At 38.1% G+C, this 23583-nt stretch overlaps 1 protein-coding gene across 6 annotated transcripts in view; it reads right to left on the bottom strand.

Annotated features, from left to right (window-relative positions):
* Nucleotides 1-2838: 2838 nt before the first annotated feature.
* The window catches only part of PPP3CC (protein phosphatase 3 catalytic subunit gamma), an 87025-nt gene continuing 66280 nt past the window's right edge, over nucleotides 2839-23583 (bottom strand). For 3 of the 6 annotated variants that reach the window (XM_029201742.1, XM_029201738.1, XM_029201740.1), the window contains exons 9-14: nucleotides 22429-22554; nucleotides 21619-21690; nucleotides 12219-12300; nucleotides 11502-11599; nucleotides 4470-4499; nucleotides 2839-3365 (exon numbers count right to left, since the gene is read on the bottom strand). In XM_029201742.1, coding sequence (XP_029057575.1) covers nucleotides 3148-3365; nucleotides 4470-4499; nucleotides 11502-11599; nucleotides 12219-12300; nucleotides 21619-21690; nucleotides 22429-22554 — 626 coding nt within the window. In that variant the 3' untranslated portion in view covers nucleotides 2839-3147. The remainder of the gene's footprint in view (nucleotides 3366-4469; nucleotides 4500-11501; nucleotides 11600-12218; nucleotides 12301-21618; nucleotides 21691-22428; nucleotides 22555-23583) is intronic. The other 3 variants (XM_029201739.1, XM_029201741.1, XR_003790665.1) reach the window with 2 other exon arrangements.

A 23583-nucleotide genomic window follows, 5' to 3' on the forward strand; every position in this document is an offset into this window, starting at 1 on the left:
TTAACCACTGCGCCACCAGGGAAGCCCCAGTATACGCCTTCTAAACTGTCTTGAACCACAGGTACAAATGCATATTTGGTACAACCACAGGTACAAATGCAGACTGCCTGCCGGTCTGGCTTTAAGAAGCCGGTATGACTTCCCTGGTGGTGCAGTGGATAAGAATCTGCCTGCCAATACAGGGGACACGCGTTCGAGCCCTGGTCCGGGAATATCCCACATGACGTGGAGCAACTAAGCCCGTGAGCCACAACTACTGAGCCTGCGCTCTAGAGCCCGCGTGCCACAACTACTGAGCCTGCGTGCCACAACTACTGAAGCCCGCGCGCCTAGACCCGTGCTCCACAACAAGAGAAGCTACCGCAGTGAGAAGCCTGCGCACCGCAACGAAGAGTAGTCCCCGCTCACCGCAACTAGAGAAAGCCCAGGTGCAGCAACCAAGATCCAACGCAGCCAAAAATAAATAAATAAATCAATTAATTTAAAAAAAAAAAGCTACTTATACCAGACACACACACTCACCACACACCTTTCTAAAGTGCTGAAATACTCACCCCAGCTTTCTACAGAACATAAGAAATGCCTTTACCTTTAGAATCAACAGGATCTTCAAACCTAACTTCCTTCCAGAGCTGCTGCTATGCTCTTTTAAACCCCCTCCAATTTTCTTGAATCGTGACCACTTAACTCTCTACTCCGGCTGAAACTTCAACAGCTCAAAAGTTACCTGTAAAATACATCTTTTAGCATGGCTCTGTCAAGGAAAATTGCTTTATCGTACTACTTCATTTTGGGAAGAAAATGAAGACCTTCCTAAGTAATTGTCTTTTTTTGTTTTTTTTCCTAATACTATTTTTTGCTTATAAGGATTTGTAGTAACTATTTCACTACTTGCCTGCTGATTGAAGCCCTTAAGATTGAAGCCCACGGTTTCTACCTGTGGACTGTGTGTGTATAACAACAGCCTCAATGGAAAAGAGAAAGGAATCAGGGACTCCCATCTATCAAACCTGTCCTGTGAACTGACTGTCACATTAGGTGAGATTTCCAAAACAGCGGCCCTTTCCCTATTGGGATTGGGGGAGGGAGGAGTATGAGGATATCCAGGTGATGAATTCCTCTTTGATTATAAAGAAATGATGATCAGTAAAGACAGCTACTGGAGACTCTTCCTCTCCTCTTTCAAAGATTTTACTCACAACCCAATAAGAGATCTTTTATCTCCTTCCCAATATCCTTCCTATCTTTTTTGTTAACAGAGCACTCTACGCCACCAGATTCCAATCTCCAAAGTGCTTTGATCTCTGTCATAAACAAATTGGGAACTGTTAGCAAGGCAGAGGAAAACAGAGATAGATGGGCTAAATCCTCATTCTTCTAATGAAATTATGTTTTGTTTTGAACCGTGCCACACGGCTTGTGGGATCCTAGTTCCCCAACCAGGGACTGAAACTGGGCCCTCAGCAGTGAAAGCCTACAGTCCTAACCACTGGACTGCCAGGGAATTCCCTGAAATTATGTTTTTTGAAAAAAGGTTTCTGGTGTCCTTGAAGCTCCAAACATAAAGTACTACTGTCTGGGATACTTGCTTTAATGCTGGACTCCTACATCCCAAATGACATTAAGGAATTCCACAAATATGCACTTTGATGTACTGTGGCCCAGACGTGCACTTTCACTACAAGGCTGACCAATGAGTATTATGACATGGCACCTGTCATCAGGCTAAACCAAAAATGGGAGCCTAAGGATCCCTGAAATTTCCTTCACTAGTTGGTTGTGACTTGAAAAACTAAGGAAAGATTATTCAAACCTTGTATTTGATCACTTGTTTTTGTATTCCAAAATATGCTGACAGAGACCGACACACAGTTCAGTATAATGAGTGCTGAAACATGGAGGAACATTCCAGTAATTGATAGACAGGAAATCCTCACTCATCCAATGCCCTTTAGCAAGACTTCCAGTTCACAGGGGGATTATTTTAACCTAGTCAGTTTCCATTACCCCAGTTGGTTTCAAAAATGCTGACACAGAAAAACAGATGGACGACGGGGAGGATAGATGTGAGAGCTGATGCAGTAACACAGAAGGGCATAAACACTTCTTACCATCGAAGGCTCTACAGAGGGCATTTATAAAATATTTAGAAATTTCGCTTCCTTTGCAGATGGGGTAAATCACCTAGTGTTCAAAAATAAAAGCAAGGGGGCTTCCCTGGTGGCGCAGTGGTTGAGAGTCCGCCTGCCGATGCAGGGGACACGGGTTCGTGCCCCGGTCCGGGAAGATCCCACATGCCGCGGAGCGGCTGGGCCCGTGAGCCATGGCCGCTGAGCCTGCGCGTCCGGAGACTGTGCTCCGCAACGGGAGAGGCCACAGCAGTGAGAGGCCCGCGTACCGCAAAAAATTAAAAAAAAAAAGCAAAAGGATCTGGCAACAGTTAAGAAACCTCCAAAGTTCTAAGGGAAGTTTAAACCAATCATGCCCATGGTTAGATGAACAAATTTTAAGTAATTCTACGAAAATCCCTCATTTTTTATTTCGCCGTACTAGAATACATTGAGTAATTGAGAGTCCAGAAGAAAGTAGGTTATCATGGAAAACATTTCCCTTGGCCCTTAAAATCACTGGGTTTGGGTTATTCACTTAGGAGTTCTACTATAATCAAGTTTTCCATAAGAAGGGAAGTTTTAGCCACTGAAATCTAAGAGATCTTCAATGGTACCCTGTAGAAAGGAAAAAAAAAAAAGAAAAGAAAAAACCCTTTTGTGTTTGAAAAATGATTAGTCTGAAATTAAAGATATTACCCTCCAAAAACAAGAGAAAAGGCTGGCTAGTTCAAGTCAGAAACCCAGGGTAGAGGTTTCCAAGGCCCTTTTATTAGGGGGAAGGTCCCCTTTATAGCACAAGACTTCACTATGTATCAGACAATCAGATCAGTTCCTAAAAATTAGGGGGGGGGAAAAAAAGGAAAAACAAAACACATTCACTTTTTATGTATATATTAAACATAAATTAAAAGAATTTATAAAATGGTCACCTTTCTTACAGAGTAAATGCAGAGTGTATTATGAATGCACCTCCAGGTTTAAGTTGTTTCAGTTGTTTTTGTTTTGTTTTCCAATAATAAATAAATAAAATTGATTGTTAAGTCTTGGATCCACCTGTGCCACAGCAGGGCTCTGAGTCATTACTGGCTCTTCTCCCCTTGTCACTCCTGTGCGCAGCGTTTGGTTGGACCAACTTCACCGGCCCATCAAAGTACTGGCTATCTTTGCGGGGTGGCATCCGCTCGTTAATTCGGTCCAGACCTCGGGCTTCTTCAAAACTCCGGATCCTGTGCTGAAGCGAAAACCCTCTGATGGCTACAGAAAAACAGGAAAGGGAGGAGCTCAATTAGACAGTAAAGCGACCAGCTTTAAGTTTCTTAGCATACAGCAACCTCCTAGAGAAAAATACAGAAGGGTGGCTGTGGAGCACATGTCTGGTGAAGGGATTGAGCAATATTTGATTTCAATTAGCCTGGTCTGAAGCTACTGCTTCCTTAAGGCCCAAAGGGCCACGGAAACTGTGAAAGTCATTTTCATAGCTCAATTAATCATAGCAGAAGTAGACCTGACAAAAAGCCCCAATACATTTGAAAGAGTCTCTTATGGGCCAGAAACGTGCTCAGTGAGAGAGAAAAAAAGGCAACACTAGAATAACAGAACAAGTTAAGCAGAGTAGCTGCTCTAACACAAACATCACATAGACCACACAAAAAAGTTTGTTTAGAAGGAAAGCTTTTTATCTTGCACAACCAGGAGCTGAATGTAAGTTAAAAGCCATCTAAAAAATAGTTCCTAGATATTTTCTTTCTGATTGAACTTTTGTATCACCAAGGAAAGGCATTCCCATTGTGAACCATCTTATCTAACAGAACAATTAAATTTATAACACAAGTTTATCGATTCCAATGGTTTTCATCCTCAGAATTCATAGATAATTTGTTACTTAAAATTTGTTTTCATAGAAACAAAGATAATTTAGCTTGACTGACTTAGGGCAACCTCAAAAACAAATAAAACTAACTCCTATCTACTTTTGCCTCCACTTTTGATGTCCTTTGGAATCATTAGGTAAAGAGGCTGAGGGTTTGAATTTCTGATAATCAAATGGATGCCTCTTGGATACGGAAGGGCTATGAGATTACACCATTTGAACCCCCATGACCAGCTGCTTAAGCTTCAGTCATTGCATTAAAACTGAGAGAGCCCAGAAAGGACTTCGGCTGTGGAGAAGATCATTTAAATTAATACAAATACAGGACACAAAGGAAATACTTTGTGAGCACGCCTAGAGATATCTCTTCCTTTCCTCACTGTTAACAGTTCTGGTGATGCAATAATAAAAGATTTTGAATGTTGACAAAGCTTTTAAAACCAGTAGACAGACACATGATCACATCTATCATAGGAATATGGCCATACCTTCCCGGGCCTCTACCGCTTCTACTGTGGCTGTAAGAGGCAGGAGCAGTGGCATGCAAAAATGAAGGCAGAAAAAGAGTGAGTAAACCAACAGCACTGCTGCCAGCACAGACATCCCAGCGTCCCACCTTTAAGCCTATTCTCATCCCTAATAAAAGTCGACTAGTTAGAGAAGCGACAGGATTACTGCGAAAAACTAAATTGGGGGGAAATATGAGGTGGGGAGAGTTTCTAAGATTGTTCACATTGTGAGTGGCACGAGAACCTTTTAGCTAATGTCATCCATAGCTAAGACAATGGGGTCAATCAAGCTGACTAGAAGAAACAAGAGTTACGACGTTTTCCTCATTTTAAATAGCCAGCTGCTAATCTACGTCTTAACATTCACATATCAAAATATGTCCAGTCAAATCATTTAATATTACAACTGTTCTTTAGTTAGATCTGTAGCTGTTGTGTCCTATTAAAAAAAGTTGCTTAAAACTATTTCTTAATGATTTCAAGCAACTTGTGTGGGGTCCAACTGTCCTTAATGAAAAGGAGTGGCCGTTGAATAACAGACTGGCATTTGGAAGGAGAGAAAAATGGGTTATAAGGGAAGGGTTATTTCTTTTCCGGGGGTGGAGTACTAAGCTGGCAAAGGCATAAATCTATTCAATTCTGAATACAAATTCATGTACCATCTGGGAGGAGAGACACAGCAGAGGCTGACATTTCCAACCCACATGGCTTCCATTCGCTGTGCAAGACAGCAGGCCAATTACTAAGAAGGCCCTCTTCTCCCTCACTTTTGGAAAAGGAAGCTATTTAAGAATTAGTATCAACAGGTAAACTTTCTTGCATCTTCATTTTAAGACAGTAAAAGCGCTAATATATGAAAAGGTTACCAGTTGTAGCAAGAAAGATCTTAGGAGAACCCTGTTAGTTCCTCCAATACCAATTTTTTAAAAGAAGGCAGGGAAGAATAATGAACAGTAACAGTTTGCTGTTCCTGAGGCTTTTTATATCCATCAGAGAGGAGAAACTGGAAGAACTGAAAATTAACTTCCCAAGGCAATGGGGAAAATGGAAACTTGGAATCAACTTATCAGCTGCTTACATTTGTCAACCATGTGTTGGCACGTGTTAAGGCAATGTCACACCCTCTCAAATCTCCTCACATTGAACAAATTTTCACAAGAAAACAATAATGCCTTCAAACAGTACATCACAAAAGCAACTGTTAAGAAGTGGGAGAACAAGGCTTTACCTGAAATTGTATACACAGTGTTGGTTAATTAGAATTTAAAAGCTATGTGTGTGGCAAAATGTGTACTAGTATCACATTGTTTGGGGTCCTCCTAGAATTGCTTTTTGCACTGGGTATTAAGATAGCCTGCACTGAAGGATATTCCTTACAAGAAACAGTCGTATAAAACTGAGAAACTCTTTTTTCTTTTCCTTTACTGAAATATACTTTTCTTTACTGAATGAGATTTCTTTACTGAAACATAATTCACATAACCATAAAATTCACTTGTTCAAAGTGATAGTTCAATGATTTTAAGAGTTGTGCAGCCATTACCACAATCTATGGTTAGAATATTTTCATCACCCCCTAAAACCCCATTTCCCTCCCTCATCCCTTTCCCTAACTTTACAGTCAACCACTAAAGTACTTTCCATCTCTACAGATTTGCCTGTTCTGGACATTTCGCATAAGTGGAATCATATAATCTGTGGTTTTAGTGATTGGCTTCTTTCACTTAGCATAATGTTTTCAAGGTTCATTCATGTTGAGGATTGTATCAGTACGTAATTCCTTTTTATGACCGAATAGTATTCCACTGTATGAATATACCACATTTTGTTTATCCATTCATCAGGTGATAGACATTTGTGTTGTTTCCACTTATTGGCTATTACAGAGCCTGTTACTATGAACATTTGTGTACAGGTCTTTGTGTGGCTATGTTTTCATTTCTCTGGGTATGTAACTAGGAGTGTAACTGCTGGGTCATATGATTAACGGTATGTTCAATCATCTAAGAAACTGCCAGATTGGTTTCCAATGTGCTGCTCCATTTTGAATCCCCACCAGCAGTGTATGAGGGTCCTACTTTCTCTCCATTCTCACCAACACTTGTTTCTATCTGCCTTTTTGATTACAACTATCCAGTGGGCTTAAAGTGGTATCTCATTGTGGTTAATGTCTAATGATGTGGAACATCTTTTCACATGCTTATTGGCCATTTGTATGTCTTCTTTGGAAAAATGTCTATTCCATTTTTTACCCATTTTAATTGGGTTATTTGCCTTTTTATTATTCAGTTACAAGAATTCTTTACAGTTTCTAGATGCTAGTCTCTTATCAGATGTATGCTTTGTAAATACTTTCACCCATGCTGTGGGTTGTGTTTTCACTTTCTTGATGGTTCCATTATCAGCACAAAACTTTAAAACTTTTGATGGAGTCCAATTTATAACTGACCTGCTTTTTATCTTATGGTCTTTCCTCTTTATTTTGGCTACTAGGAAGCTTGGAGTCAAATTTGTGACTGACTACTGGCTTTCACTGGTTTGTTTTCCTTTGTGCTCCAATTTCCAAGCATATTTATTTCCCTTCACTGTGTTGGATGTATACTGTAACTTACTCAAATCCCCCTTGGAACAAGGTGGGGTATAAATGAATGTAGGCTATAAGGCCATATAGGATGGGATATCGTTGGTTGAAGGCTCTCCAAGTAAAGTTACATGAACAATAAAAGATCTTTTTCAGCTAACGCTCCAGTTTGCCAGTGAACCTGTGGAACTGAGACTCTGATGGGAAAATGACAAATAAACTCAGTTCTTGTCAATCAATAAGAGAGAATAAGAAGCTCTAAAAAGTTGGCTGCAACTTTAGTTTTGTTCTTACACATTTCTGAGATTTCTATCAATTTTGGAGTACCAATAAACAATCCTATATTGATTAAAACACTCATATTCAAATCAGGAATGAAGAGAAACTGCATATATTTGGGACTGAGAACAAAAGATAGACCAAGGATTATAAACAACAAATCTCCAAATAACACATCCATAAAATTCTCTTTGCTACTTAGTAATCCCAGATTTGCAGATTTACTCTTTCAAATCAAGGTCTAGAAAAATTTCATCCAGATTAAAACAACAACTGTGGATCAGCAAATTTCCAAAATTTTTCAAGAAAGGATGTATAGGATGTTCCTTTTTTTCTTTACCCGTATTACTACCCATTAACTCTAAAATGCTTTGTCAGAGCTGCTCTCAGAATATTTCACATGACTAATAAGCAGAGCAATGACAGAAAAGTATTTTGCTTGCAAGAAACTGCACATCTGAGAGGAAAAATTCAGTCTGAAACAGTTTACTGATTCTTCCTATGAAACTACAGAACTTAAGAAAATTAATTTTATACTTCCAAGGAGAAAATGTTCACTCTTCCTTATAAATAACTAAACTCTAATATTTCAGTATTCAATTTGAAAGAGAAGGAGGAAATCAATCCTATAAAAAGAAGAGGGGGATGGGCTTCCCTGGTGGCGCAGTGGTTGAGAGTCCGCCTGCCGATGCAGAGGACACGGGTTCGTGCCCCCGTCCGGGAAGATCCCACATGCCGTGGAGCGGCTAGGCCCGTGAGCCATGGCCGCTGAGCCTGTGCGTCCGGAGCCTGTGCTCTGCGATGGGAGAGGCCACAACAGTGAGAGGCCCGCGTACCACAAAAAAAAAAAAAAAAAAAAAGAAAAGGGGGAAAGGGGGCTGTTCCTATTAATCAATAGCCCTGGAATGTTCACAAAATGCAAAGAATTCCTATAAGAGGCAGGGTGACAAGGAAAAGAAAAACTTAAGTAGAAGCAATTCAAAAAACAAGGGGGGCAAAAAAGCACTGAAACTCTACTTTAAGTTGTTAATGCTTCAACTCCAGTTTTCTTGCCTAGAATTAGTCATCCAATGACTTGATCTCATGTTTCTTCCCCTTGCTTGACCAGATCTGTTTATTCTGACAAATATCAACCTTATCATTCCTGGGTTCCATAAAGTCCTCTCCTTAAAGTCAACGCCCACGTAATTTTCAGAACTGACACTCTGGTTGAAGCGGTGACTGAGGCACTGTTGTGGGATATGGTTTGCAGGCAAAGAGGCAAACTCCCTTTCTGACTGAGAAACTCTAACCCCCCAAAATTAAGGTATAAAACACACAAGTGAGGCATATGATGTGCATAAATCTGAAGTGTACTGCTTAATACATTTTTATATATGCATGCACTTGTGTAACTACCACCTAGGTAGTGATATAGAACATTCCCTCTACTCCAGAAGTCCCCTGGGCTCCTTCTGGGTCCATATGCTCCCACCAGAGGACGTGCCATTCTAACTTCTTTTACCATTGATGAGCCTGCCAGTTCCTCTTTTGTTGTTGTTGCTTGTGTTTCTGAGAACAGAAAGCACATATACCTATCGAGTGTTTCACTTCAGTGCCTGGGACACGGTGAAGCTCTTTTTAAAAAATAATTATTTATTTATTTTTGGCTGCTCTGGGTCTTCGTTGTGGTGCGTGGGCTTTCTCTAGTTGGAGCAAGCGGGGGCTACTCTTCGTTGCAGTGCGCAAGCTTCTCATTGCGGTGGATTGTCTTGTTGCAGAGCACGGGCTCTAGGCGCGCGGGCTTCAGTAGTTGCAGCATGCGGGTTCAGCAGCTGTGGCTCGCGGGCTTAGCTGCTCCATGGCATGGGGGATCTTCCTAGACCAGGGCTCGAAACCATGTCCCCTGCATTGACAGGCGGATTTTTAACCACTGTGCCACAAGGGAAATCCCAGTTCTTTTTTTTTTTTTTGAAAACAGAAAAATAATTTATTCCAAAAGATAGCAGAAATAAATTCATCCTAAAAATATACTTTGGCATAATTCTGGTGGGACAGATCTTCCCTCTGAACATGTTCTCCTATTGACCGCCCCACTGGAGTCTTCCTGTCTTGTAACAGCTCTTAAACACTTTGCTGATTCCCATGTAGTGAGCAGGCAGGAGCCACCTTCAAATCCACAGGTTCCAAAGAGAGAGTCATATATTTCTCAGAAGACCAGCATTTTCTATCTCAGAGGAGTGCATAGACATTTTATGGAGCCTGCACAGTTTAAGTAGGTACACAATTGATCAAAGTGTAAAAAAGGTGATGGGAAAAAAAATACTGCATTGTAGAATAAGATGTTCAAATGTGCTGTGAATGTTTAAGGAAGCTGATGGCCAAAATAGGCAAAGTCAAGGAAGGTGGTCTAGGTATGGAGGTGATTTAACATCTCTTCATGACTAGAGATAACAGCAAACTGAACAGGTCACCAACAAGGTGATGATAACTCCCAGTTGGGACCCTCAGGGATGAACCAGGGCTCCAAGAAGCTGACGAAGCCCCAGAACACGCTCATCATGATGAGAGGCACCGTGAGGCCCATATACGCCACGGTTGCTTCCCCGCCTCCTCACTTTGATCCCACCCAGAAATGTTAGTCTGCTTGTTCTTGCACATCATATAAATCAGACAGTCTGTGCTCTTTTCGGTGTAGCTTTTTTAGTTTACCATGATGTCTGTGAGATTCAACCACGTTTTTGCATGTATTCATAATGTTATTTTTTATTGCTGAGTAAATTCCATTTTATAAATATAACACAATTTATCTATTCTACTATTGATGGACATTTGGTTGTTTCCCATTTTGGACTATTATGAGTAAAGCTAAGGTGAGCATTCTTATGCACATCCTTCGGTGGACATATGCACTAATTTCTCTTCGATAGAAACCAGGCATGGGGGCTTCCTTGGTGGCGCAGTGTTAAGAATCTGTCTGCCAACGCAGGGGACATGGGCTCGAGCCCTGGTCCGGGAAGATCCCACATGCCACGGAGCAACTGGGCCTGTGAGCCACAACTACTGAGCCCGCGTGCCTAGAGCCCGTGCTCCACAACAAGAGAAGCCACTGCAATGAGAAGCCCGTGCACCGGAAGGAAGAGTAGCCCCTGCTCGCCGCAACTAGAGAAAGCCCGCGTGCAGCAACGAAGACCCAATGCAGCCAAAAATAAAATAAAATAAACAAAAAAAAAAAACAGGCATGGATTTGCTGGGTTGTAGGGTAGCCATGTTTTGCTTTATTGCCCAACAGTTTTCCAAAGTGGTTGAACCAATTTACAAACCCACTAACAATGTATCTAGTTTTAGTTCTCCACAAACTCATCAACACTTGGTATTGTCACACTTATAAATTTTAGCCATTCTAGAGAATATGTAGTGGTATCTCACTGTGTTTTTATATCCATTTCCCAGACGGGTAACTATTTTAAGCACCTTTTCATATGCTTTTTGGCCATTTTAATACCCTCTTTTGTGAAGTGTCTGTTAAAATCTTTTGACCATTAAAAAAATTTGGTTGTTTTGTGTTTTTCTTATTGAGTTGTACTTTTTTTTTTTTGCCATGGGGTGCGGCATGCGGGATCTTAGCTCCCTGACCAAGGATCAAACCCATGCCCCTTGTGATGGAAGCGTGGAGTCTTAACCACTGGACCACCAGAAGTCCCTGAGTTGTAGTTCTTTATAGGACTACAGACTTTATAGAACTGTAGACTCTGAATATAAGTCCTTAGTCAGACATATGTACTGCACAAATCTTCTCCCAGTTTATGGTTTGTCTTTTTCCTTTCTTAATCATGAATTTCTGTGAATACACATTCTTAATTTTCATGAAAGTCATTTATTCAATTTTTCTTTTAAGGTTAGTATTTTTTGTGTCATATTTAAGGACTCTTTATCTACCCCAGTGCCTAGTTTCCATACCTTCTTCTGGGAGTTTTACTGTTTTAGATTTTACATTTAAGTTATAATTCATTTTGATTTAGTTTTTGTGTATGGAGATCCATTTTCCCCCAGAGATAGATATCCAATTGCTTTAGTACCATTTATTGGAAGAAGCCCTAAGTTTCAATTTGACATTGACTGCTAGGTAACGGGAGCACACCTTCCATGAAAGGAGCATTTCTCATACTCACCTGTCTCAATAGTCTGCTTTCCTCCTGAGAGTACACCCAAAGGGAGTGTACCTGTAGGAGTCAGGCCCTTGAGAGTCAGCACACTCTCACTCTCTTCCCTGCAAAGGAAGATCAAAGCCCAGGGTTAATGCTAGGGTGTCTACCTCTCAGTACCTACAAAGATACTTGAAAGAAGTTAAGAAAAGATGCGCAGAGATGGAGGATAGGTTCTCCTTCTCCCTACCCCTTCCCTGACCCAAAGAAAGGGATGTTTTCTGTAAATATTCCAATTAACAACAATTAGCCAGGTCTTGTTCTCAATTAAAGCCACTTAATAATCAGGTGCTGTTCTAACGTTTTCCATATATTACCCCATATAATCCTCCAAAGAACCTCGTAAGGCAGATCTGCTATTACCACTCTTACAGACCAGGAAAATGAGGCACAAGATCACACAGCTGAGAAGATGTAGAGCCAGGATCTGAACACAGGCAATCTGCCTCCAGAATCCACACTAAATCACTGCACTCACTGCACTGCATCTAAGCTCATACCAAACAAATGTTTGCCAGGCATTTCTAGGCACTTCAACATGTAGGTCTGAGTCAAACTGTACTCAACCCAAGACCAGCAGTTCTAATACCAAACTCCAATTCTAAAACAACTGTTCTGAAATCAACTTCTACATTACTCTCAAAATGCTTTTATCCCACAGTGTAATGACAGAGTTATCCTTACCGAAGAATTGAAAAGACCCGTGCCATCTTCCCAATGGCTCTGATTTTATTCTTGATGATCTCCTTTCGAACTGTAGTGCCTCCTTAGAGAATACAAAGAATAAGTGAGTTAAAGGAATATGTTAACAGGTTAGTTTTAAAAAATGCAGGATGAAGCGTCTTTCTAAGTTAAAGAAATTGTTTTTAAAAAAAGAAATCAAGGCCTAAGTTTGTTTAAACAAACCAAAGTCCCAGGAAGTTGTAAGGAGCAAGAGAAAAATAAAATAACCCAGAAGAGAGAAAAAAAAAGATGATGTAAAAAATGGAGGGGCCACAGAAAAGACAGACTGAGTGGATCTATGAGGTAGGAACTTATTTGTGGTTCTGGATTGTAAAACACAGGGAAGAATGAAATACACACATATAAACAAAGACAGTTGCTACAGCAAAGATCTCTTTTGAGAATGCTGTGGGCCACCTCAGGATGCAGGGTTTGGCCTGCCAAATGGCAAGTGATGACTTGAGCAGTTGTCTTCTGCATGTAAACACAACACACAGCTAGCTCTCCTGAACTTAGTGAGAGCTGCTTTCATTTTACAATCCTCACTTACTCAAACCGGTGAGTTATTTCCTACCATAGACAACTGTGCAGTGTAAATTATGATGATGGGTAAGGTATTTTATAAAGCAACATCAAAAAAGTTAACGTTAAGACTTTATGGCCTTTTCTCATCCAAGATTTAGGAAACAGCTCACACATGAGAAGCCAATGTCCAGGCATGCATCAGGTGACCGCATTCAAACGTCAGAAACTAAGAAATGTGGCCTCTCCTTCCTCGCCCCCCAGTTCTAAATATCCTGCAGGATCATACAGCAGGGTTCAGAGAAAACATATACATTGAAACAGAAAGGGAGGATGGAGGGCCTGTCTGAAATTATTCAACTACAACTAAAAAAGTCTAATTAATAGACTGTGGTGGGACAGACAGCGAGTAGTAAGCTCATAGCACATTTTGGTCAGATACCTTTCTGATAGCTTGAAATGTAGTGATCTTCAGGGAGAAGAGACACCAAGAAACAAGGAGATGAAAATAGAAATATGGGAAGAGAAATTTAAGTTTGCATGGAAGAGAGAAAAGAAAAAATCAAAGCGAAATGCAATGAGAGAAGCAGGCTTTTATCTTTATCAGCTCAGAAGAGACATCCTTGGTATCACGATAGAATATTAAATTACAGATTTCTTGCCAGGAGTGTTTCTATTTCTTAAAAGTTTTACATTAATTCACATCTATTATTTTCCAACATGGTCTATCCCCATAGATCATGAAAATAAAATTAGACAAAGAAAAAGATACTATTTGTGGAACAAATAATGCTGAAAACAATGAATGAAAACAAAGGACAGAACGAACAGCTTACAAATCTCTTAATAAGAGCATCATGTTTTTATATAATGGATTCAATATCTTCTCATATCTTTCTAGAGATATTACAGTTTTTTCATTTTTAAGTTTTATATTTTCTTCAGAATCTCAAGTTCACTTGAGTTGCTTTTTGCTGTTTTTGTTGTTGTCTCTCTTAGAGACTTTCCCGAAGAGTCCTATAATCCTTGGTGCCTGCTCATCATTAAGAATGAGGGACTAGAAAGCTTTCAGAGTTGGTAGGTGGGCTGCTGACTTGGAGCTTTACATACACAGAATGACCAGGGTGGGTCTTTGTTAGGGAATTCTCTGTATCAGTACTGAGATTGCATACGGTCACGTAATTCACCTGTTTTTGGCAAAGTATCGACGCCCTCAGTTGTATCCTGGTCCAGAAATTCTTTGCTTTACGCTTTTTAGAGGTTAGCCTCCAGTCTTGGAGAAGAGGCAGCTAGGACTTCAGCTGCCTTTCAAACAGCTTTTACCTACTCATTTTAGCTCAGCCCCCATCTCCCTCTTCCCCTCAACTCAAGGTCCCCAATTCTAGCAACTGGTGTAGGCTACCAATTCCTTTGCTTTTTGAGGATTCTGTACTGGAACTCGGTATTCCCCATTACTAAACTGGTCTTTAGCTTTCTTGAATCAGCCAAGTCAGTAATACTAATTCATTTGTTTTCCAGCTTCCAAAATCCCTACAGAAATCTCCACATTTTTGTAGGCTTATAAATTTGTAAAAATCTCTTTTATTGTGAAGTATGATAAACATACAGAAAAGTACACAAAACAAATGTATAACTCAATGATTTATTAAAAGCAAATGGCCATATAATAAGTCAGGACAATAAACAGAACCCTGCCAGCACCCCAGATTCCCCACCTTGGGCCCTTCCTAATAATTAGTCTCCCTCTTCCCAAAGAAAATCATTCTCTTGACTTCTATTGAAATCACTTTCTTGCTCTTCTTTACAGTTTTATCATTTAAGCATGTATCCACAAGTACAAGTTTTAATTTTTTTTTAATTTTATGTAATTGGAACAATCAAATAATGTATTTTTGTGTCTGGCTTCTTTTGCTCAACATTATGTTTGTAAGACGCATCCATGTTTTCCCTGTTCCTGTAGTTCACTGTCATTATTGTATACAATTCCACTATATGAATATGCCACAACTTATTTATCAGTTCTTCTGTCAGTGGTCATTTGGGCTGATTCCAATTTTTGGCTATGTTGAATTCAGCTGCTGTGAATATTCCAGTGCATTTCTCTTTGCTGCACATATTTCTCTTAAGTACATTCCTATAATTAGAATGCTCAGTTATAGGGTATGTATATGTTCAATTCTGGATAACAGTTTAGCATTATCTACTAAAGTGGATGTACCAATTTACACTTCAGTATATGAGCATTCCTGTTGCTACACATTCTGGCCAACACTTGATGTTATTCATCTTCACTTTTAGCCAATTTGGTAGGTGTGTAGAATCATCCATTGTGGTTTTAATTTGCATTTTCATGATGACTAATGTGGTTGGATAACTTTTCATATTTTTACTGGCCATTTGGATACCGTCATTTGTGAAGTGCTCATTCAAGTCTCATCTCACTGATATGTAGTTCTTTATATATTCTGCATGAGTCACTTTTTGGTTGTGTAGCAAATATCCTCTCACACTCTGTAGCTTGTCTTTTCACACTCTTTTTTTAAATTTTAATTTAATTTTATTTATTTTTTCCCACCCCGCTGCATGCGGGATCTTAGTCTCCTGACCAGGGATCGAACCCATGCCCCCTGCAGTGGAAGCACAGAGTCTTAACCACTGGACTGCCAGGGAAGTCCCTTCACACTATTTAAATAGAGTCTTTTGATAAATACAAGTTCTAATTATTATTATTATTTTTTTTTTTTGCGGTACGCGGGCCTCTCACTGTTGTGGCCTCTCCTGTTGCGGAGCACAGGCTCCGGACGCGCAGGCTCAGCGGCCATGGCTCACAGGCCCAGCTGCTCCGCGGCATGTGGGATCCTCCTGGACCAGGGCACGAACCCGTGTCCCCTGCATCTGCAGGCGGACTCTCAACCACTGTGTCACCAGGGAAGTCCCATTGGTTATTTCTGTTTTATCTTTTTTATTTCATAAGTCTTGCCGTGGATTTATCAATTTTATTAGTCTCTTGAAAAGAGTACATTCTGGTTTCACTGCTCCTCTATACTATATTTTATTTATTTATTTATTCATTTATTTACTTTGGGGGGGCTGTACTGCACAGCTTGTGGGATCTTAGTTCCTTGACCAGGGATCGAACCTGGGCCCTCGGCTGTGAAAGTGTGGAGTCCTAACCACTGGACCACCAGGGAATTCCCTATATTTTATTTTCTGTTTTCTTATGCTGCTCTTAATTTTTTCTTTCATTCCACCTCCTTTCTTTAGGTTTAATGTGCTATCCATTTTTTTCCCTTAACTTCCTGAGATAGATGTTGATTTTTCACCTTTCTTCTTTTCCAATTTATGCATTTAAGGCTATAAATTTTCCTCTATGCATGGCTTTAGATGCATCCCTCAAGTTTTGTTGTTCTATTTTTTTCTTTCAATTTATATCATTTTGTATTTAAGCATTGATTTTACAAAATGTGGTATAAAGGTGAACTAAATTTACAACTTAATTTGTTCATGTAAATTGCCTTCAAAATACACTGCAGCTAAGATGTGTATAAAATTTTACATACATTTGGAAGAAATCACACAGAAACAGTTGCTTTTTCAACAAACTTGGCTAATTTCACATCCCTTTTGGTCAGTCCCCCACGGACATGTGAGGTGAGGGGCATATGGACCTTGTTGTACACACTGAACCATTCTGGTGATGATTCATCTTCTCTGCTTGTAGGGTAACTTGAGACATAAAGCCAGATGCCTGATTACAATATTTGAAAGACAACTCCTTGTAGATGGCACCTCTCTCACTTAATTCTGACCATCCGGCTGCTTTAAGGTCAACTTGGTTCCTCTCCTCTGCTGTCAACCAGTGAACATCTGCTGAGGTTCTGGTTCCAGCTCCAAACCCAGGCCTGCCTGGTGCACTGCCTGCCCTCAAGTTTTAATATGTACTGCTTTTTATTTTCATTCAGTTCAAAATATTTTGAAATTTTAATTGTGATATATGACCCAAGGGTAATTCATTTCATTTCATTTTACTTTATTTTAATTTTTGGCTGCTCCATGTGGCATGCAGGATCTTAGTTCCCCGACCAGGGATTGGACCCACGTCCTCAGCAGTGAAAGCGTGAAGTCCTAACTACTGGGCCGCCAGGGAATTCCCCATCTTATTTTTGTTTTAGCATTTATTTCATGTAATATTAATCTATCTACAACAGCTTTTCTTTGGTTAGTATTTGGACTATATATTTATTCTCCTTTTACTTTCAAATTTTCTGTATCTTTATGTTTTAGATGTCTCTTATAAACCATCATAAAATGTTTTTTAAAAAATCTTAATGGACAATCTGTCTTTTATTCATTTACATTTAATGAAGTTGCTGATAAATTTATCAACATAATTTATTCTATTTGTCCTAGTGTTATAGGTACCTTCCCTCCTTTTTGCCTTCTAGGTTATTTTTTTTTATCATGCCATTTTTTCTATAACTTAAAGGGTACATACTTTTTAAAAAGCCCTCCTTTCTTTTTTTTTTTTTTTTGCGGTACGTGGGCCTCTCACTGTTGTGGCCTCTCTCATTGCAGAGCACAGGCTCCGGACGCGCAGGCTCAGCGGTCATGGCTCACAGGCCCAGCCGCTCTGCAGCATGTGGGATATTCCCAGACCGGGGCATGAACCTGTGTCCCCTGCTTCAGCAGGCGGACTCTCAACCACTGCGCCACCAGGGAAGCCCAGCCCTCCTTTCTTGAAAATTACTCTTACACCATGCATCTCTTACTTATCAAAGTATAATGTTAACAGGTACTTTTCTCCTCTCCCCAGATAATATAGCGTCCTCACACACTTTAACTCTATCCCACTGCCGACTATTATGGTCATATATTTTAATTGTCTTTTAAATCCAACAAAAATTATTATTGTTTAATAAGGTCTAAATTCACTTGATTTACCCACATATTTTCTACTATTTGTACTCTTTATTTCTTCCTGACTCTCCAAGCTTCCATCTGGTATTTTCCTTCTGTTTGAATAATATTCTTCAGAATTTCATTTAGTGTGGGTCTCCTGGTAATTCTCTTAGTACCTTTTTTAAAGGGAAGAATAGCTGAAAAATGCTTATTTCTCCTTCATTTTTGAAGGGTATTTCTGCTAGGTATAGAATTCTAGAGGTACCAATTAATATCTTTCAGTACTTTGAATATGTCATTCCATGGTTTCCTGCTTCCATTGTTTCCATTGAGAATTTACTGTCAGTTTAATTGTTCTCTTTTGAAAGTAATCAATTTTTTTTTTCCTGGCTGCTTTAAGATTTTTTTCTTTGTCTTTCACCTGAAGCACTTTTACTATGATGTGCTTAGATATTGTTTTCTTTGTATTCATTCTGCTTTGGTTTGGGGGGACTTCTTCAATCTGTGGCTTAACTTGTCAGTTTTAGAAAAATTTCAATCCATTATCTCTTCAAATACTGGTTCTACCCCATTCTCTCTCTCTTCTCTAGGATTCCAAACACACAGGTGATACCTATTCACTGTATCCTCCATGTCACGTATACTTTTTGGGGTATTTTATTTTTTCTCTTTGTGATTTATTCCAGGTTGTTTCTTCTGACCTATATTCTAGTTCATTTATTCTTTGTTTAGCTTTATTGAATCTGCTGTTAATTCATCTGCTGTGTTTTTTATTTTTCATTCCTAGAACTTTCTTTTTGTGCTTTATCAACTCTGCTACATCCCTTCTTATAATTCACAGTTCTCTGCCAAAATTTTTAATCTAGTCTTTTATGTTCTTGAATAGTTATCATTGTTTTATTTTTTAGAATAGTTATTTTAAAGTTTGGTCTGATAAAGCCAGTGTCTGGAGAACCTGAGGGTCTGTTTTTATTTTTTGCTCTTTCTGCTGGTTCTCATTCATTTTGTTATGTCTCCTCATATGCCTAGTTATTTTTGGTTGTGAGCCATGTATTATATTTGAAAGACAGTTTGCAGTAGTTTAAAGTTCTACATAATGCTACCTTAGTCTAAAGAGGTTTGCTTTTGCCAGATGCTTGGGACTACCTTATTTAAATTTCAGAGACTGAAATGACTTGAAGACAGGCTGTAGTCCCTTCCAGGGCATTCTATTTCCAGTTCACCCTTACTCTTACATAGATGCAACCTTTGGGGGTCCCAAACCAATGAGCAGAAGCTTACCAGCACTCAATTCATCTTTGGCAAGTCATGAACCCCAACTTTTTTTAGCTTCTATCAAGAGGGCTGGTCAACCTCTCAGCCCCCTCTTTTGATATTCATGAATGCCTTTAGGAGAAAATTGGTCCCATACGTAACCAAATGTCTTACCTCTCTGGATTTATGCCTTTTTCCAGATCTCTACTTGGTAATTCTTTATTACTTTCCTAGTTTTCTGAATGCCTTTGAAGCAACTTTTTAAAATATTTTGTCTACCTTTTCTAGTTGTCTTAAGGGTCAGGATTGCTTTAAACTATCTGTCTGGCATTACTAAAGTGAAAATCCTTAGTTTATATCACTTAGATAAAACCAAAATTGTACTGTAGTTTTAGTGTGGTTTCAGGAAGGAATGGAATTAGAAGTGTGTTCAATTCACCAGTGTAACCTAAAGGTTATTCTTCATTTCCTTTCAGAAAACAAGTTTTAAAATCCTGTATCAGTTTATACCCACATACCTTGTAAAAAATGGGAATAAGAGGATTCTATCCATTTACTTTTGTACTTAACATCTAATACAATCTCCATATCAGCACCAACAGCTCTACTCCATTCTTTTATTTTTTTAATAGTTGTACTTCATACCACAAATATTTACCTACTATGGTCATTGCACTATACTTGGCTTTAAGGTGATAATGGTAAGCAAGAACGAATTTTGTCCCAGCACTCAGGGAATTTACTGTTGAGTGACTTAACAGTATTAAGTCACTTATTAAATACATTAATATATTAATCTTGTAACAGTATAAATAAATGTAAAATCGCAACTCTATCAAATGCTAAGAAGTTAGCACCACTGACGTGAGAGCATGACAGGGGTGTTGGATCTAGTCAGGGAGATCAGAAATATCTTCCATGACGAAGCAACAATAAGCTGAATAGGAACTAACTAGAAGAGAAGGGGAGAAGAAAGGAGGCTTACAGAAGAGAAATAATATTCCACGTGGAGAATCTATCATATGGATATATCGTGATTGATTTACCCAGCTCTCCACTGAGGGATATTTAGATTGTTTGACTCTTTTGCTACTACAGATGATACTTCAATAAATATATCCATATATAACTTTGGGCATAATTTAGTAAGCATGTCCTTATGATAATCAAGGATACATACACACAATAGAGTTAATACATACAATAGAGTTCACAATAATTTCCATTTCCACTTAGATTTAAATATAAAATTTACTAGATGTATTTCTTACATATTTCATCCTTTCCTAACTTAAAATCTGTTTTAATTTTCACATGGCTGCACTATTTTCTCAAGACCTGGTTCCCTGCAGTGATCTCCTATCCCATTCATAAAGGTAAACACAAGCTACGCTCCATCTGCTCTGCACCTTCAATGTGGAATCTGAAGCGTAAGTATGTATAGGACTCTCGTCTATATTCTCAAAGTAAGCTAGGCTTTCTCCACTATGTACATAGCTCATCCTAACAGTTGAGTGAATCACCTTAGCATAAGCTTGGGGAGAATGAGACGGTCAGAGGTTTGTGCTAAGGTGCTACCATCTCTCCAGAATCTTCTGCATTCTCAGATAAGTTAGGATCTATCTTTAAAATCAAACCTCCTGAAACGTATTAGGGAAAAAATACTTGGCTATGTATACAACAAAATGTAACTATATAAATATCGCTCACAGGCCAATAAGAAGAAAAACAAACAAACATGCACATAACAGTAGAAAAGTGGGCAAAATAAATGAATTGACAACTCATAAAAAGAAATAAAGGTGGTCAATAAACACAAGAAAAAAACTTCATTAGTCATCATAAAAATAAATATTTAAGTTAAAAAAAACAGCAGACTATAAAAATTATAATAAATAGTATTGGAGAGAACACTGTGAACTATGTATCACACACACAAAATGTAAACTGTTATAGCTTTTCTAGGTCATCTGTATCCAATTTAAAACTGTTAAGTACTAACTGACACAAATTTTCAATTTCTAGAAATTTATCCTATGGAAATAATCAAGAAAGTGTTAATTTTCATTTCCTAGTATTGTTTTCCTTTCTTTCATACCACATATCAATATTTGACTCATATGCATTGTTTGTTTGTTTTCCCACCACCAGAATATAAGCTTTTTGAGAGCTTAGGACCTATACAATTGCTGGCACATACAAGGCATATAATAAACATTGGTTGTTGAACAGAACAGGTAAAGATTTATCTATAAAAATTTTCAAAACTGTGGGGTTTTAAAAGAAAATTTGGAAAAAATCTAATATCCAACAGCAGGGGATTGGATAAAACAAAGAATGACTGACATAGATAACTATGTAACCATTAAAAAGTAGTCTACAAAAAACCCAGGAAATGTTTGTGAAACTATCACATGACTTCATTTTTGTTTAAAAGAAAAAAGAGGAAAAAAAGACACTAATACAGTATTTATATCAAGATGTTAACAGTGGATATCTATGAGATGGTAGGATTATGGGTGACTTTTTTTTCTTATTTAAGGTTTCCTGTATTTTTCAAATTTTATTTTTTCTACAATGAGCAGAATTCTTTTTTTAATTAGACAAAGAAAATTATTCACAACAAACTAAAACCAAAACCAAAACTTCTTCGTTTCTGATTCAAAGGAGGAAAAGGCAAGTTTACCTTCAATTTCATCATCGGAAATCAATTCATCATCAGAGCATATGTTGAGAATGTTAACCAGCATCTCTGTGACTAGATGATAAGACAAAATAACCCAAAATTTATATAATTAATAAGGTACTTTCTCTAAAATGATGTGGATATATAAACATACATGTTAAATAAACATAGATAAAAATGATTTGTCATTTTGCTATTCAGAGTAGCTGTAAGGAACAGCATTAAATGCAGACCTTCAAGTTTATATAGATTTGGGGGAGATTATTTGCTCCAGTTAAAGTATGGAGTCTTTGAAGATTCCATTGCATAACTACTACTTGATCTCATTAGACTGCTGCCAGGGCCTTTTCTTCACTGATATACATATGAAAGGATTTCCTCCCATTTTACAAAGAAGTTAAGCCACCAGGTCTATGTACAACAGGCTTATATATTTGCATAGCTTATTTGTATAGCTGCACAAATAAAATTCCAAGAAAAATAATTCCTATTTAAATCTCTTTATCACTGCAGAAATCACTGAAGGAATGGTTATTTTATTGTTACTTATGTTATTTTAACATCTTGATTATAGGACGACAGCTATTTTAAATTGATATTTAGAATAAGAAAAGCATAACCAACTAGAATTACAATTTAAAAACCAATTAAGCGCCACTTAAACATCTTTGTAGAGAACAATGAAAATAGAAAACATTTCTGATAACTTTAAGAAAAACATTTCTGAACCATCAGGGGACTCATGCAAATATAAGGGTGCTCAGTCACTAGTTAGGACAATTGATGGTCCAGATGCTTCAGTTCTCTTACCTTTTTCCCCAACAAAAGGCAAAGACCACGTGAAAACATCCATAAAGTTTGGAAGCCAGTATGGGTGTGGAGAACAGTTAAACTGCCTGATATTCATGACATTGTTTTCATATTTTAACACAGCAGCTAAAAAGGAAAAAGGAGGAAAGTCTGGCACAGAGGAAAATGACATGACAACTGGTACACTTTGTACAGCTGTGTACCTATTACACAGAATTCAAGAACTTACTTTCCATTTATAAATTCAAGACAGATGGAAAATCTTAAAGCATGTTATATAGTTCATTCTTTTAAGAATTATCCCAAGAAACAAAGTTACCTGAAGCGCTCTTATATATAATAAAAGCACAAAAGAAACTAAACTCTGAAACTTCAAAGGGTCTTGCACAGTAACTATCTATAGAAATCTCAGATTCCACATGAGAAAAATTTCATCATAATTTCCCTTTATAGGCCAAGTGGTTACAATTACAACTTTCCTCTGAGGGCAAACATTTCTCATTAAATGAACACAGCCTGTTTTCCTAGTCATTAGCCAGAGCCAAAGATTTTATAAACTTTTTAGGAGTTTATAACATAGCAGTTATTAATTCATAGTGGGGGATACAGATAGATGGTAAACTTGGAGCAATTTAATAAGGTTCAAAGTAGATTAAATCATCTCTGCATACAGTATGTGAAGGAAAAAATGCCCGTCTCTCCTATACACAGTTAGTATATTGCTCACACTCTATAAATGTTTAATATTAACCAGTTCATATATATATTTTGGTACCAAACTGATTTTCTTTATATTTAAAACTTTTTAAAATCCAATCCCTTAGTTTTCATCACCAGAATGCAATGTGGTTTGCATTATTCTCTTAATTATTCTTACTATGATCATAAATAGAATAGGGTATAATAGTTCTCTAGAAATGACAGTTATAGGTCATCTCCTGATTCCTGTCTCTTTGCTTATTGCAGGATAGCCTAGTATTCTCAAAATTAAAGTCACTGGATGTTTAAAATGTACACCATAGATTATAAAGAAAATATATGAAAATAGGATTTTCAGCTTTTAAGAAGCTTCTAATACTGGTTACAATGTACATGTCCCATTATTTTCAAGTATATGTATTTTACTTAGGTTAGATGAATATGTAAATATTCAAC

This window comes from Monodon monoceros, unplaced genomic scaffold, assembly GCF_005190385.1.
Source record: "Monodon monoceros isolate NGI ecotype Baffin Bay Population unplaced genomic scaffold, NGI_Narwhal_1 Super_Scaffold_5, whole genome shotgun sequence".
NCBI lineage: Eukaryota > Metazoa > Chordata > Mammalia > Artiodactyla > Monodontidae > Monodon > Monodon monoceros.